We start from the raw sequence: 12163 nt of genomic DNA, 5'->3' as shown, positions 1-12163 counted from the left end.
TCAGTTTCCTCTGCTATAGCCGCAAACGAGTGATTAAATAGTAGGTGTAATTTTTTTAGGGTAACTAGTTAGCTTACTGCGGTAGTCACGGGGGGAAGTGAAGGCTAGTTTGGCAGTTAGCCTTCAGAGAACGGACATGGCAAGTTCTGGAACATGCAAATTGGTGTCCGAACCTTGTGTGCACGGAACGAATTGAGGCTGTGTATGTGTGTGCGCAGTGCTGCTTGGAACCTTGTGGCCGGACTTAATGTCACACTGACAGCAAGTGTCCGCGTGACATTCTTGGTTGGGAGGTGTGGAGTTCGCTGACCATTCCGCGAACTCGTTGGTCTTGTGTTCGCAAGGAAGGCCGCTCCAGCGAGGTCGGAAGTCCCCAACAAAGGGGCCCGTCCCGTCCCTGCCTCCCCTTTGTGCAGCGGACGTCCTCGTTTACGCCGCGCCGTCACGGGGATGACCCGCCGGGAAAACGCGAACAAAGTACAGCTGACGACATGTGGTTGTTAAGGGGTGGACGAGGTTTCGGGGGCGCACGAGATACGGCTGAGTATTAGCCGAGTGACCGGAAACCCACTATTCCTGTAACGACTGTCTACTTCCCTTAACGACTGTGTTCTCTTTGTTGCTGTCAACAACCTGAGTCATCGCCTCGTAGGCACATGTTTCTAGCGTCTGTGGTGCCGTGGGTGGCGTGGGGAACGGAAGTCGCATTTGTGTTGTTTGTCTATTTGATTGCAACCTCTCCTTTCCCAAATGTTTAATCAGTACTTTTTCCCCAATCTCTGATCAGTGGGCGGACCTTGTTTTCCTTTCCCTAACCACTGATTGGCGAGATGGGTCGTTTGTTATCTTATTGGTTGCTGTCCCCGCTAAGGGCGGAGACAGAGGGTTTAAAACCAAGCGCTCTGGGTTGAGCGGGGGCTGAATTCGTCTGATCCACGATTTAGTCATGTAAATAGTTTTCTCCTTGCTTTGTTTCTTCTCGTTTTTTTACCTATGTTGTAAATAAATAGTTAACCTTCTCCTTTCCTTGAGTAATGTGAATGTTTGCGAGTGGAACCACCGGGTCATCAAGAAACCACGATTTCATCATCAAGTAGTTTCCTCTCATCGCCACCGGAAGGGGGAAACTCAACTTTATCTATCCCGACGTCGATGCAGGCACAGTCACTGCTCCTGAGTGAGGCCCTAGGGTTTAGAGATAACAATAGTCATGTAAATAAATCTGCGGTGGATATGAGAAAAAAGCGATTGGAAGATTGGTTGCTCAAAAGCAGGAAGACTTTTTAAAGAAAATGCCTGCCTGCCTGCCTGCCTGCCTGCCTGCCACCCACCCACCCACTCACCCACCCACCCACCCACCCACCCACCCACCCACCCACCCACCCACCCACCCACCCACCCACCCACCCACCCACCCACCCACCCACCCACCCACCCACCCACCCACCCACCGCATATACAGATGTGTTAGAAACGTATCTTCTTGTTATGTGCAAAGGCGTTCATGAACTGGCGACATGGACGGAAATAAAGACGCAGGCGCTTCGACGATCGAGCTCCGGTGTTGGTAGTCGTCCGGAACGCACTCAACGTTGCAGACGTTTGGCTTCGTCTAGCTGCCCGATACACCAGTGCTTTCCCTCTCAGTAGTTAAACCACAGCTAATTTTTTCGGCCCTGCATTCTGACAAAGGAACAACCGAGACCTATCGCTGTCTGTGCAGTTGCCGTGGGCCACGAGGAGGGGCCTCCACTTCCCGTCGGAGCTTCCCGCTGTGCAGCCCTCTGCCGCACTGATGCTTAGTCCTCCGCCGGAGTGGCTCGACTTCATCCGGGAGAAGGTGGCACCCTCTGACAGCGTGCTCTCCCCACTGCTGGGAGAGACCGAGGAGGATTGGTGGAGCTCCGTTCTTCGCCGCTACGCCAGGCGCATGCCGCCACAGGCACGAAGCGAGTGCGAGGATCCCGCGTCGGGCCGCAGGCTGCTTCTGCAGTACAGGTGGGCCCTCCGAATTTCAGACAACCAGTTGAGGGTGGATAGATGCAGCCGCCTAAATTTGGTGCCACCACAGTTATATGCCGCCACAACGTGTGTGCGTATACAAAAGACTACTTTGTTAGTATATTTGAGACACAAAGCGCAGTTGTCCGGCTGTGCTGCTGAATGTAATCATTTCATGACAAAATCATTAAATTGGTAAGTTGGACTAGTTGGAGTGACTTAGCGAAGAGATAATCATCATCATCATCAGCCTGGCTAAGCCCACTGGGAAAAAGCCTCTCCCATGTCTCTTCAAATAACACTGTCATTTGCCAGCTGCGCCCACCGTATGCCCGCAAACTTCCTAATCTCATCCGCCCACCTAACTTTCTGCCGCCCCTTGCTACGCTTGCCTTCTCTTGGAATCCACTCCGTTACTCTTAAGGACCGGCGGTTATCTTGCCTTCGCATTACACACCCTGCTCAAGCCCAAGTGAAGAGATCTCACGCGGGAAAGACGGTGGACACAGTGGACACGCACTTGTTTCTCACCGTGTCTTGTCTCTTACGCGCTGTATCTCTTCGCTTCCTGACAATGGCCGCAGTACAAAATAAAAGGGAGAATGCACTCAGGTGAAACGGGCAATACCAAAAGTGAACAACTCAGGCGGCACTTGAGACTGCTTACGTGCCATGAAGGCGAAAGCATTATTGTGTCATCCTGAGCGTTCGACGTCTACACATGTTGCGCACTGAGAAATGAAGCGAAGACGCGCCTCCGAACGCTGATTACACAAACGCTGAATCCACAAAGGTCCAGGTGAAAGGCTCCGGGCACTCAGTTCGGAGACTTGTCTCGAGCTAGCTCCCAACCTAAGAGTCGTATGCTATATGCAAGGAGAAATCGTATGACATAACTTCCAATGTCGTACGACGAACGGTTGAGTCACAGTTTTGATTGAAATTGATTTTGTTGCGAAAGGAACACTACGCCAGCCAGGCAGCCAGCTCAGCTCGTCGCGTGGTCACACTTCAGCCGTATGCCGAGGCCCACGAATGACCTTGAGCCGCCGCTGCCTAGCAACGCCGCAGCCGTGCTCCAACAGATGACCTGCGACTGTGCTGGAACATGGGATGATGTATGGTCTTCGGTCGCAGAGGGCATTACAGCGCGTGTGCGGAGGGCACAGACATTTGACCTGGCTCTACTTGAGAGGCGCTACCTAGTTCAGTCCGTCATTCTAGGTGCCTTCTAGTACGTCTCCCACATTGTTAAACGACCCCTCCGTGTCATAAGGCGGGTGCAGACTACAATTTTTTCTGTTTTTTTGGTACGGCTGAATCCTGCTTGTGGCTCATGCTTTTCTTGGACAACCACGGGGGAGAGGCGGAGTTTGCCTTTACAAATTTGTCCATCACGCCTCCGCTGTTAGCTTTGAAGGGCATTTTGCGTATCCTGCTGGGGGACACGCCTCTGGCGCGAACCTTGACACGGTACATTTTAGGCCCTTCTTTGCGCTTTTCGGATCCTGCGTCCCCTGTTAATCATGGACCTCAGTTAGAGCAGCGCACCGCTTTCTGTGCTACGTCAGTGGCCTTTTTCAGGCATGTATGAGCAGTACCACCTGATGTCAGCATCGTTGCAGACCGTGTGGTGGACATTATGGGCTCGCTATTGTTGCCTGTTGTGCCGGCGGCTCGCCGCTCACCGATGCGCCGCGTTCAGTTGGCACGCGCGTTAGCGTCGACACCTTTCTCAGGCCATCCAGGCGAGTTTGGAAACTTAATTGGACAATGCGGCTTACTTGTGATCGGCTAGAGCGGTGGGGTGTGTTACGCTCCAGTACCTGTCCCAATCGCCCACTTCCGGAATCTAATCTCCACGCTGCAGTATATGTGGTAGCGCGTATCTTTTGGCGCACGGTTCATGTCGAATTGCGTGGGCAGGGCATTTCGAGCTTTCTCTCCCGTGGCCGCTTGCCTAGCGGCCGTTTTGCTCGCCTGTTAGTTGTTGCGGGGCTTTTTCGTTTATGGCGCAGTTGATGTGCCGCGGTCGCTGGTGGCTTTCGCCGCCGCGCTCTGTGGCCAACGCTTAGCCGTCTTCTAAGAGAGTTGATCAGTTTTTTGTCGAAGGAACTCTTTTTCTTGGGAGAGTAGCAGTTTCCCCGGCAGTGGTCATGCCCATTAATTTCTGTTAGCAACGATCGTCTTGTTCTGGTTTTAAGGCCAACCTGGCGCTAAGGTCTCTTCTTTTTCTGTCAGATTATTGCTGTTTCACTCTTTTGTCAAAAGGTATGCTATGGCGTTTTACATCGCCGACGAGGAATTCCTGTTAGTTACCCAAAGATGCTTATGGTACTTCTTTAATTTGCTCGCCTTCCATGCTTTGCGTCATGTCTACAATGTATCCAGTAACCTTGGCATGTGTAAATATGTAAATAATTTTTTTTCTAATAATATATAACTTTATTTTCCGATGGATATAGGACGGGCTTCAGTCCAATCACCTAGACGACGGCCTACATCCCTGTCGCAAGCTAGCCTCCAACTTCACTAGCACATGCAAGCTATATCCAACGAGAAATCGTATGACACCGCCTGGAACCTTTGCAACAAACGGTTCCTTACAATTTTAGTACTAATGGACTCGGCTGAGGCTGACAAGCCTTTATTACGCTTAAGCGTAGGGAATGAAGGCAAGTTAGCTAGCGTGCCGCAGGCCGTGGAGACCTTTGGCGACGCCCGCCCATTCGACCGGCCTTCGATTGAATGTCGGGGTCATCGCTGGACCTTAGCTTATTCCATGCTTCTTGGAGGGATCAGGCAAGAGTTCTGGGGGAGGCTTATGGACTTGGCACGTGTAGATCATATTGTCGAAGTTATCCTTCTCACCACAAAAGCTCAAGGATTGATATCCTTATTTGTGAATTTAGATATGTAGTTTGGGTTGGGGAGAGACCCCGTCTGTAGTTGTTTCCGTATGACCTGTTGTTGTCTGGTCAGCGTTTTATCGGGTGGTGGAAGTGTTCTTTTTATTGCTTTGTAATGTTCAGGGAGTTCGTCCTATGTTATGGGTGGTTCACCGAAAGGTTCCGGTTCCTGACTCTGCACCACCACTCGGCAGGCAATTATCGAGTGTGTTGGTGGGCAGCCTCATTTCCCGGATTCCCCGCGTCAGCTGGGGCCGATATGAAAGAATGTCTTCTTGGGCGAGTTGGTCACGATTCATTTTAGGTACTAGACGCGAACACACACAGACACCAGGAAAGATGCGGGACAAAGCTCCACTTACAACTACTTTATTCGGAGGCACACCACAACATATGAATCCAATAACTGTCAAGAGGTGAAATTATCTTATTTCTTTGAGTGTTTGCGCGTTGGCACCGGAGACCCTGCCTCTAGTGAAGTTGCTGATCGCCAACTTTGATACGCTTGCTATATGGTAGTAGCGTCAAAGTTGATGGCCGAGGCGATGGCGGCCTCCTCCGCGACTAGTGGTCTAGAGGTGGAAACCGTCTCCGCCACAGCCAATCTTGCTGGTTGATTGCCGGGGTGTGTTACTCCGCACACAGAGTACTTGTTCTGGTTCTCCCCGTCTTCTGCAGCGTCGACGTAGAGGACATCCTGCAGCCAGCTCATGGTCTTGTGCAGGCTCTTCGCTCTTTCTTCTCTTCGGCCTTGGTGTAAGTGAGGGTTCATATTTTTGGGGAGAGGTTTGGTGGTCATCTTCTTTGGGATGTTGTTTGGAATAAATTGGGGAGTTCTTGTAAGGGTTCACCTTCAATCCCCAACCTGTCGAATGTTCTCCGGCCTGTGGGAGTGCTAGACAGTCGCCTTATATGGGAAGTTTGTTGTGCTTCCTTGAGCTCCTCGTAGGTATTGTGGACCCTGAGTTTGAGCAGCTCCTCATTGGGAGTTGAGCGAACCAGGCCCATGGTTGTTTTAGGATGGCGTCGACTCATTCTACCTCGTCCCTTCCCAGTCTTAGGTAGGGGAGGGTGTATGTAACCGTGCTTAGGATGAAGGCGTCTATTAGCTTGAAGAGGTCATGTTCTGTCATGGCTCTTTTAGGAGCGTTAGCTCTTACTTCTCGCATGCGAACGTTTCTTGTCCATCCAAGATTTCAAGGTGGCGGCCGGTCATGTTATCAAATTCCAGGTCAGAAAAATGTGAACCCCATCGCGTGACCGCGCGCGCTTTGTCGTCGGGCCGGCACGGTGGTCGATTTGCCGTCTGTGCTAGCGTTGCGCTATATATATTGCCGCCAGGTGACCCTGGGCGGCGCCTTGAGGACAAAGAAGTGAGACGCGCGTGCTCTTGGCAGCTGGGACACTACTTGATTCTTTTGCGGCGTGTGCCTCGCCTTCTTTGATTCTGCAACCAATTTGTGACATTTTGCGGTGGAATGCGCTGGGTAAATCGTTCTGGAATATGTCGCACACCCCTCCAAATACCGAGGTCCCCAGACCTCTTCCTGTCGACACGCCAGTGCACCGGGTCAGCAGCCGAAATCTTAGACTGCCCCTTGAGCATGGGCTATTGGAGACAACCTCGCCTCCTGGCCGACTGCCTCCTGTGCTCAGGCCATTCGACTCTCCCTCGGCGCCTACCCCTCAACCGGTCATGCAAGGCGCCGCGTACTACACCCTCCAGAACCCACGGCTACCAAAGTCCTTTCACGGGACTCAATCGGAGGATGTGGAAGATTGGCTCCTTCAGTTTGAACGTGTCGCCGCATTTAACCAATGGGATGACGCCACCAACCTGACGAACATTTTCTTCAGCTTGGAGGACCATGCTCGTACGTGGTACGAAAACCGTGAGGGCACTTTTTCATCATGGCCTGAGTTTCGACGTCAACTGCTCGCAGCGTATGTAAGCGCTGGTCGTCGGGAGCGAGCTGAACGAGCCTTGCAGTCCCGTATGCAAATTCCCAACGAAACGGTTACCATGTACGTCGAAGACATGACGCGGCTCTTACGACGGGCTGACCCAGCCATGTCGGAAACCAAAAACCTGCGCCACCTAATGCGCGTTGTTAAAGAACAGCTTTTCGCCGACCTCGTGCGCAGCCCCCCCAGCACTGTTGCTGAGTTTCTAGTGGAGGCAGTCACGATGGAGCAGGTCCTCCGGCAGCGTTCCTCCGCGTACGACCGGCCAGTACTTGCTGCTTCTGTTGCGGAGTCCCTCCCGGTTTTCAACAGAAATACCGACTTTCTCCGCGACATGATCCGCGCTGTTGTCCTTGAGGAGCTAGTGAAGATTTGTGGTACGTCGCAGCCATCGGCCTGCTCCCTTATGAGCGTTATCCGCGAAGAGGTGCAGCAAGCTATCAGGCCTTCGTTACTACACGCCGAACCACAGCCTACCCAGACAGACTACTGCTGCCCGACATACGCTGAAGCTCTGGGACGCCCTGCCCCAAATCCACCGGCATTTCCACCGCCCAACCAGACAGACTACTGTCGTACGACCTACGCTGACGCGCTGCGACGCCCTGCCCCAAATCCAGTGATTTGCCCCAAATCGGCCGACCAATTGGCCAATGTTACTGAGTCCTTTGTGACAGCAGCGATGGCGTAGAGGTAGAGCGTCGGCCTTGCGTGCAAGAGGACCGGGATTCAAATCCTGGTGCCGCGCAATTCTCCACCGGGTTTAAAAAAAAAAACCCCGCGTGTCGATGGAATTCCATAACCAGGCCTGGGGTGGGGCCTGATCTCGGTGACCAGAGACGACAACGCACTCCCTCACCAGAACAGGACTTGGCAACCCTGGTGTTGTACTTGGCCACAACCTTCTATGAACAAACCAATTAACCCTCGGCCCTCAACACCCAGCGGCTGCGCAGCAACTGACCACGGCGGTGGCCAGACCTGTGACGCAGTGGAGGGTGCTAAGAATTTCCAGCTCTGGACAGGCCGCCATTGGAATCTGAACCTGGCAACGTTTAACGCTACAACTTTATCTAGTGAGGCTAGCCCATCAGTGCTGTTCGAGGAACTAGCGGGAATTAAATGGGATGTGATAGGCCTTAGCGAAGCTAGGAGGGCAGGTGAGGCGTATACAGTATTAAAGGACGGACATATACTGTGCTATCGCGGATTAGGGGATAGACGAGAACTAGGTGTGGGATTCTTTATTAATCAGTATAGAGCTTGCAACGTAGGGGAGGTCCATAGTATTAACGAGAGGGTAGCAGCTATAGTAAATAGGCTGAATAGGAGGTACAAGCTGAAAGTGGTGCTGGCCTACGCGCCCACATCCTGCCATGATGACGAGACCGTTGAAAGTTTCTATGAGGACGTAGAATCGGCAATGAATAAAGTAAAATCACAGTACACTGTACTGATGGGAGACTTCAATGCGAAGGTGGGCAAGAAGCAGGCTGACGACCACGCGGTAGGTGACTATGGGATAGGCTCTAGAAATGGCAGGGGAGAGTTATTGGTCGAATTTGCAGATAGAAATAATTTACGGATCATGAATACCTTATTCCGCAAACGAGAAAACAGGAAGTGGACATGGAAGAGCCCCAGTGGTGAGACTAAAAATGAAATCGACTTCATACTGTGCGCTTAACCTGGCATCGTTCAGGATGTGGCCGTTCCGGGAAAGGTGCGTTGTAGCGACCACAGAATGGTAAGGCCTCGAATTAGCTTAGACTTGAAGAGGGAGCGGAAGAAGCTGGTGAAGAGGAAGTCCATTAACGAGTTAGCCGTAAGAGGAAAGTACAGGAGTTTTGGATAGCGCTGCAAAGCAGATATTCGGCTTTAACTGAGGAAGACGATCTTGATGTTCATACAATGAACGATAATCTCACAGCCATCATTACGGAGTGCGCAGTAGTATTAGTAGGATACTGGAAAGCTATCTCAGGTGACGAAAGATCTGATTAACAAGCGCCAAAGCATGAGGGCGTCTAACCCTACCGACAGAATAGAACTGACAGAGTTATCAAAGTTAATACAGAAGCGCAAGGTAGCCGACATAAGGAAGTTTAATATGGAGAGAATCGAGCATGCTCTAAAGAACGGAGGTAGCCTAAAAGCGGTCAAGAAGAAACTAGGCAGAGGTAAAAACCACATGCATGCGTTAAGAGAAAAGCAGGGCAATGTCATTTGCAATATGGATAAGATAGTTAACGTAGCCGAAGAGTTCTACACAGACCTGTACAGTATCAAATGTAATCAGAGCGTTAATGAGAAAGAGAGTAGTGCACAGCAATGCGTAATCCCGCCAGTAACGAAAGATGAAGTAAAGAAAGCCTTGGAAGCAATGGAAAGGGTAAAAGCAGCTGGGGAGGATCAGGTAATAGCAGATCTGTTGAAGGATGGAGGGGACATCGTGCTAGAAAAACTAGCCACCCTCTATACGCAATGCCTTATGACCTCGACTGTACCAGAAACTTGGAAGAATGCAAGCATTATCTTAATTCATAAGAAGGGAGACACCAAGGACTTGAAAAATTACAGACCGATCAGCTTATTATCCGTGGCCTACAAAGTATTTACTAAGGTAATCGCTAATAGAGTCCGGGCAACCTTACATTTTAATCAACCAAATGATCAGCCAGGCTTTCATAAAGGATATTCCAGAATAAATCATATTCACACTATTAATCAGGTGATAGAGAAATGCGCAGAATATAACCAACCTCTAGATATAGCCTTCATTGATTACGAGAAAGCATTTGAATCAGTAGAAACCTCAGCAGTCATACAGGCATTGCGTAACCAGGGGGTAGAAGAGCCTTATGTCAAAATACTGAAATATATATATATATATATATATATATATATATATATATATATATATATATATATATATATATATATATATATATATATTGGCGCAGCACAGCTACCATAGTACTCCATGAAGTCGGCACTAAAATTTCAATAAAGAAGGGCGTCAGGCAAGCAGACACGATCTCGCCAATGCTATTGTGATGACCCCCATAATGCGCAGGTCCACACGGGACGGAGAGGCAAAGAGACACCGTATGGCTCAGCTTAAACAAACAGGTATATTCAATAATTACACAGGATTAAGATTATACATCAGAGGCTGGGGCGTCCGAGCTTACTTGCCGACGACTTCATGGGGGGCGATGGAGTGGCTCCGGAGTTGGGCTCGAGCGGTTGCTGGCAGAAGCTGCACGCCGACGGGCTTCGGCGCTGAAGGCCCTCTTGGCGAACGATGTCGTCCTGAGCGTGCTTGCAGTAGAATTTCAATAGTCGTCCGTTTCTTCGAGGATGGTTCACAAACCCTTCCTCCAGTGTCGCCCGGCCCGGAAGATGAACAGGAGGCGAGCTTGTAGATGATGACAGCAGAGCACAATTTTACAACATACATATACAGAGAGCCAAACTGGAAAAAGCAGAACTGAATCTACAAAAGAACAAACTTTGCACCACTTCACTCATCGACCGGGCAGGCCAGTGCCTAAGCAGCATCACATCACATGCCAAGCATATAGCCCCAGCTCAGACTGCACTGCATCCGTTTACATGCGCTTTTAAGCACTTGATTAACAAAGGACTAAGGGCGGTCATTTCCAGTGGCCCGCCCAAAGCATCAATTCTCCAATCCAAAATAACATGCGAGATGGGGACCACCCCTTGGGCTGGGCTTAGCCTCGACCCCAGAGTCTGTCAACAATACAAACTAAATAAACAACAAAAACGCCACCACTCTCTCTCAAGTGAGAGTACACACAGGCTCTCTCGTCGGAGCCAATTCACCAGCGCCTGTCCCTCCACATTCCCGGCGAGCACTGCCTGTCTGTCTGACAGGTGTCCGTCACGGCCCTTCCGGGAAGCTGTGGGTGCCCTCCCGGCGATAGCCCACGACAAAGGGGGGGGGGGGGGGAGGGAAAGAATGTCGTCTTCGCGGTTTCGCATAGCGTCGGCTGTGGTACGGCGCGCTCTGGCCCGCTGACAGCACCCTTGTCCTGGAATGTAACCGGAAATTGGGGAGGATAAAGCCTGTTTCCCCGGGGCGGCGGCGGGACCGGTTTTTCTGGTCGTCACTCAAAGAGCATGGCTGGGTAATTGATGATGCCGCTGTCACGGGTCTCCGTCTACGCCGCGCCGTCGAACGTGGATCCTCGTAGCATACACGGAATGTCACACTCGCTCACCTTCCAGAAGAATGTTCTCCGAACATTTGAGTCCACGCAGCTCCCCTTGTCTTTCTGAATCGCCTCGCACAGTGCGTCCGACAAAACACTTTTCGCTGCACTCAACACCACTGCACAACACCATATGCCTCCGCTGTCAATACTGGCGTCTCCAGGGGCAGCACTGATCTTCTTTTACAGATAAACATGAAACTCAGCACCCAAGCCTCTCCTTTCTAGTCCAAACTGGACGAAATAAATTTACCACAGTTACAAAGGAGCTCCCACTTCTAGCACGATCACGGCAAAGACAAAAATATAGATAACGAAAGGAAGTAGGGCAGGTTCTGCATGCGCTCCGCATGCTCTCCTGTGAAGGTGTTACTTAATGACAGAAAGGTTTAACTACCAACTCCGATAACTTAACACATAAGCATATAGCAATGTTATGAGCTGCGGCATTACACAATTCTAACCAGTTCACAACTCCGCTCTGTTTACGCCATTAGTCCGACTTAGCTTTCCGATTTCGCAGCGGATATCGGCCTTCATGAGTCATACTAAGTAAGTCTGTGCCCCTTTGTCTGCTTTGGGACTCGCGAGGGCTCGTGGCAGGAGCCTCTCCTGGCGTTATCTGCGCGGCAACCTCGCGCGCTTCTTCTTCTAGCAATGCATGAAGTAAATCCGGTGGCATTCCGGCCGTCACCTCGGGCGCCTGCCGAACAAATGCAGGAGAGGGCGTTTCTTGCGAACTATCTGCGCGCTCCGCTTCACTTCTGTCCCCATCAAAATCCGCGCTTTCCCGCGGGAGCCACAAGTCCCAGTCCCGCTGGTCACACGAAACAAAATGCGACAGGAACCCGGCCACGGTTTGGTTCAGTCGCTCCACCGCGCCGTTGCAAGCCGGATGGTACGGTGTTGTCTGCTTCTTAGCGATCTTAAGCAGCTCGCAAACTCTCCTCATTAGCTGCGACACGAAGTTCGTTCCCCGATCTGTCAAGAGTTACCTCGGGGGTCCATGTCGGAGCACGATCTGTTCGACAAATGCTCTTGCAACCG

At 51.1% G+C, this 12163-nt stretch overlaps 1 protein-coding gene across 1 annotated transcript in view; it reads left to right on the top strand.

Moving 5' to 3' along the window:
- Positions 1-12163, top strand: part of LOC144134595 (pecanex-like protein 4) — a 155830-nt gene that overhangs the window by 56695 nt on the left and 86972 nt on the right. The window contains exon 3 of the mRNA XM_077667482.1: positions 1724-1998. Coding sequence (XP_077523608.1) covers positions 1724-1998 — 275 coding nt within the window. The remainder of the gene's footprint in view (positions 1-1723; positions 1999-12163) is intronic.

Source organism: Amblyomma americanum, chromosome 5 (genome assembly GCF_052857255.1).
Source record: "Amblyomma americanum isolate KBUSLIRL-KWMA chromosome 5, ASM5285725v1, whole genome shotgun sequence".
In the NCBI taxonomy this organism is placed as follows: Eukaryota; Metazoa; Arthropoda; class Arachnida; order Ixodida; family Ixodidae; genus Amblyomma; species Amblyomma americanum.
Note: the sequence above shows the minus strand (reverse complement) of the source record. Positions and strands in the feature narration are given on the sequence as shown.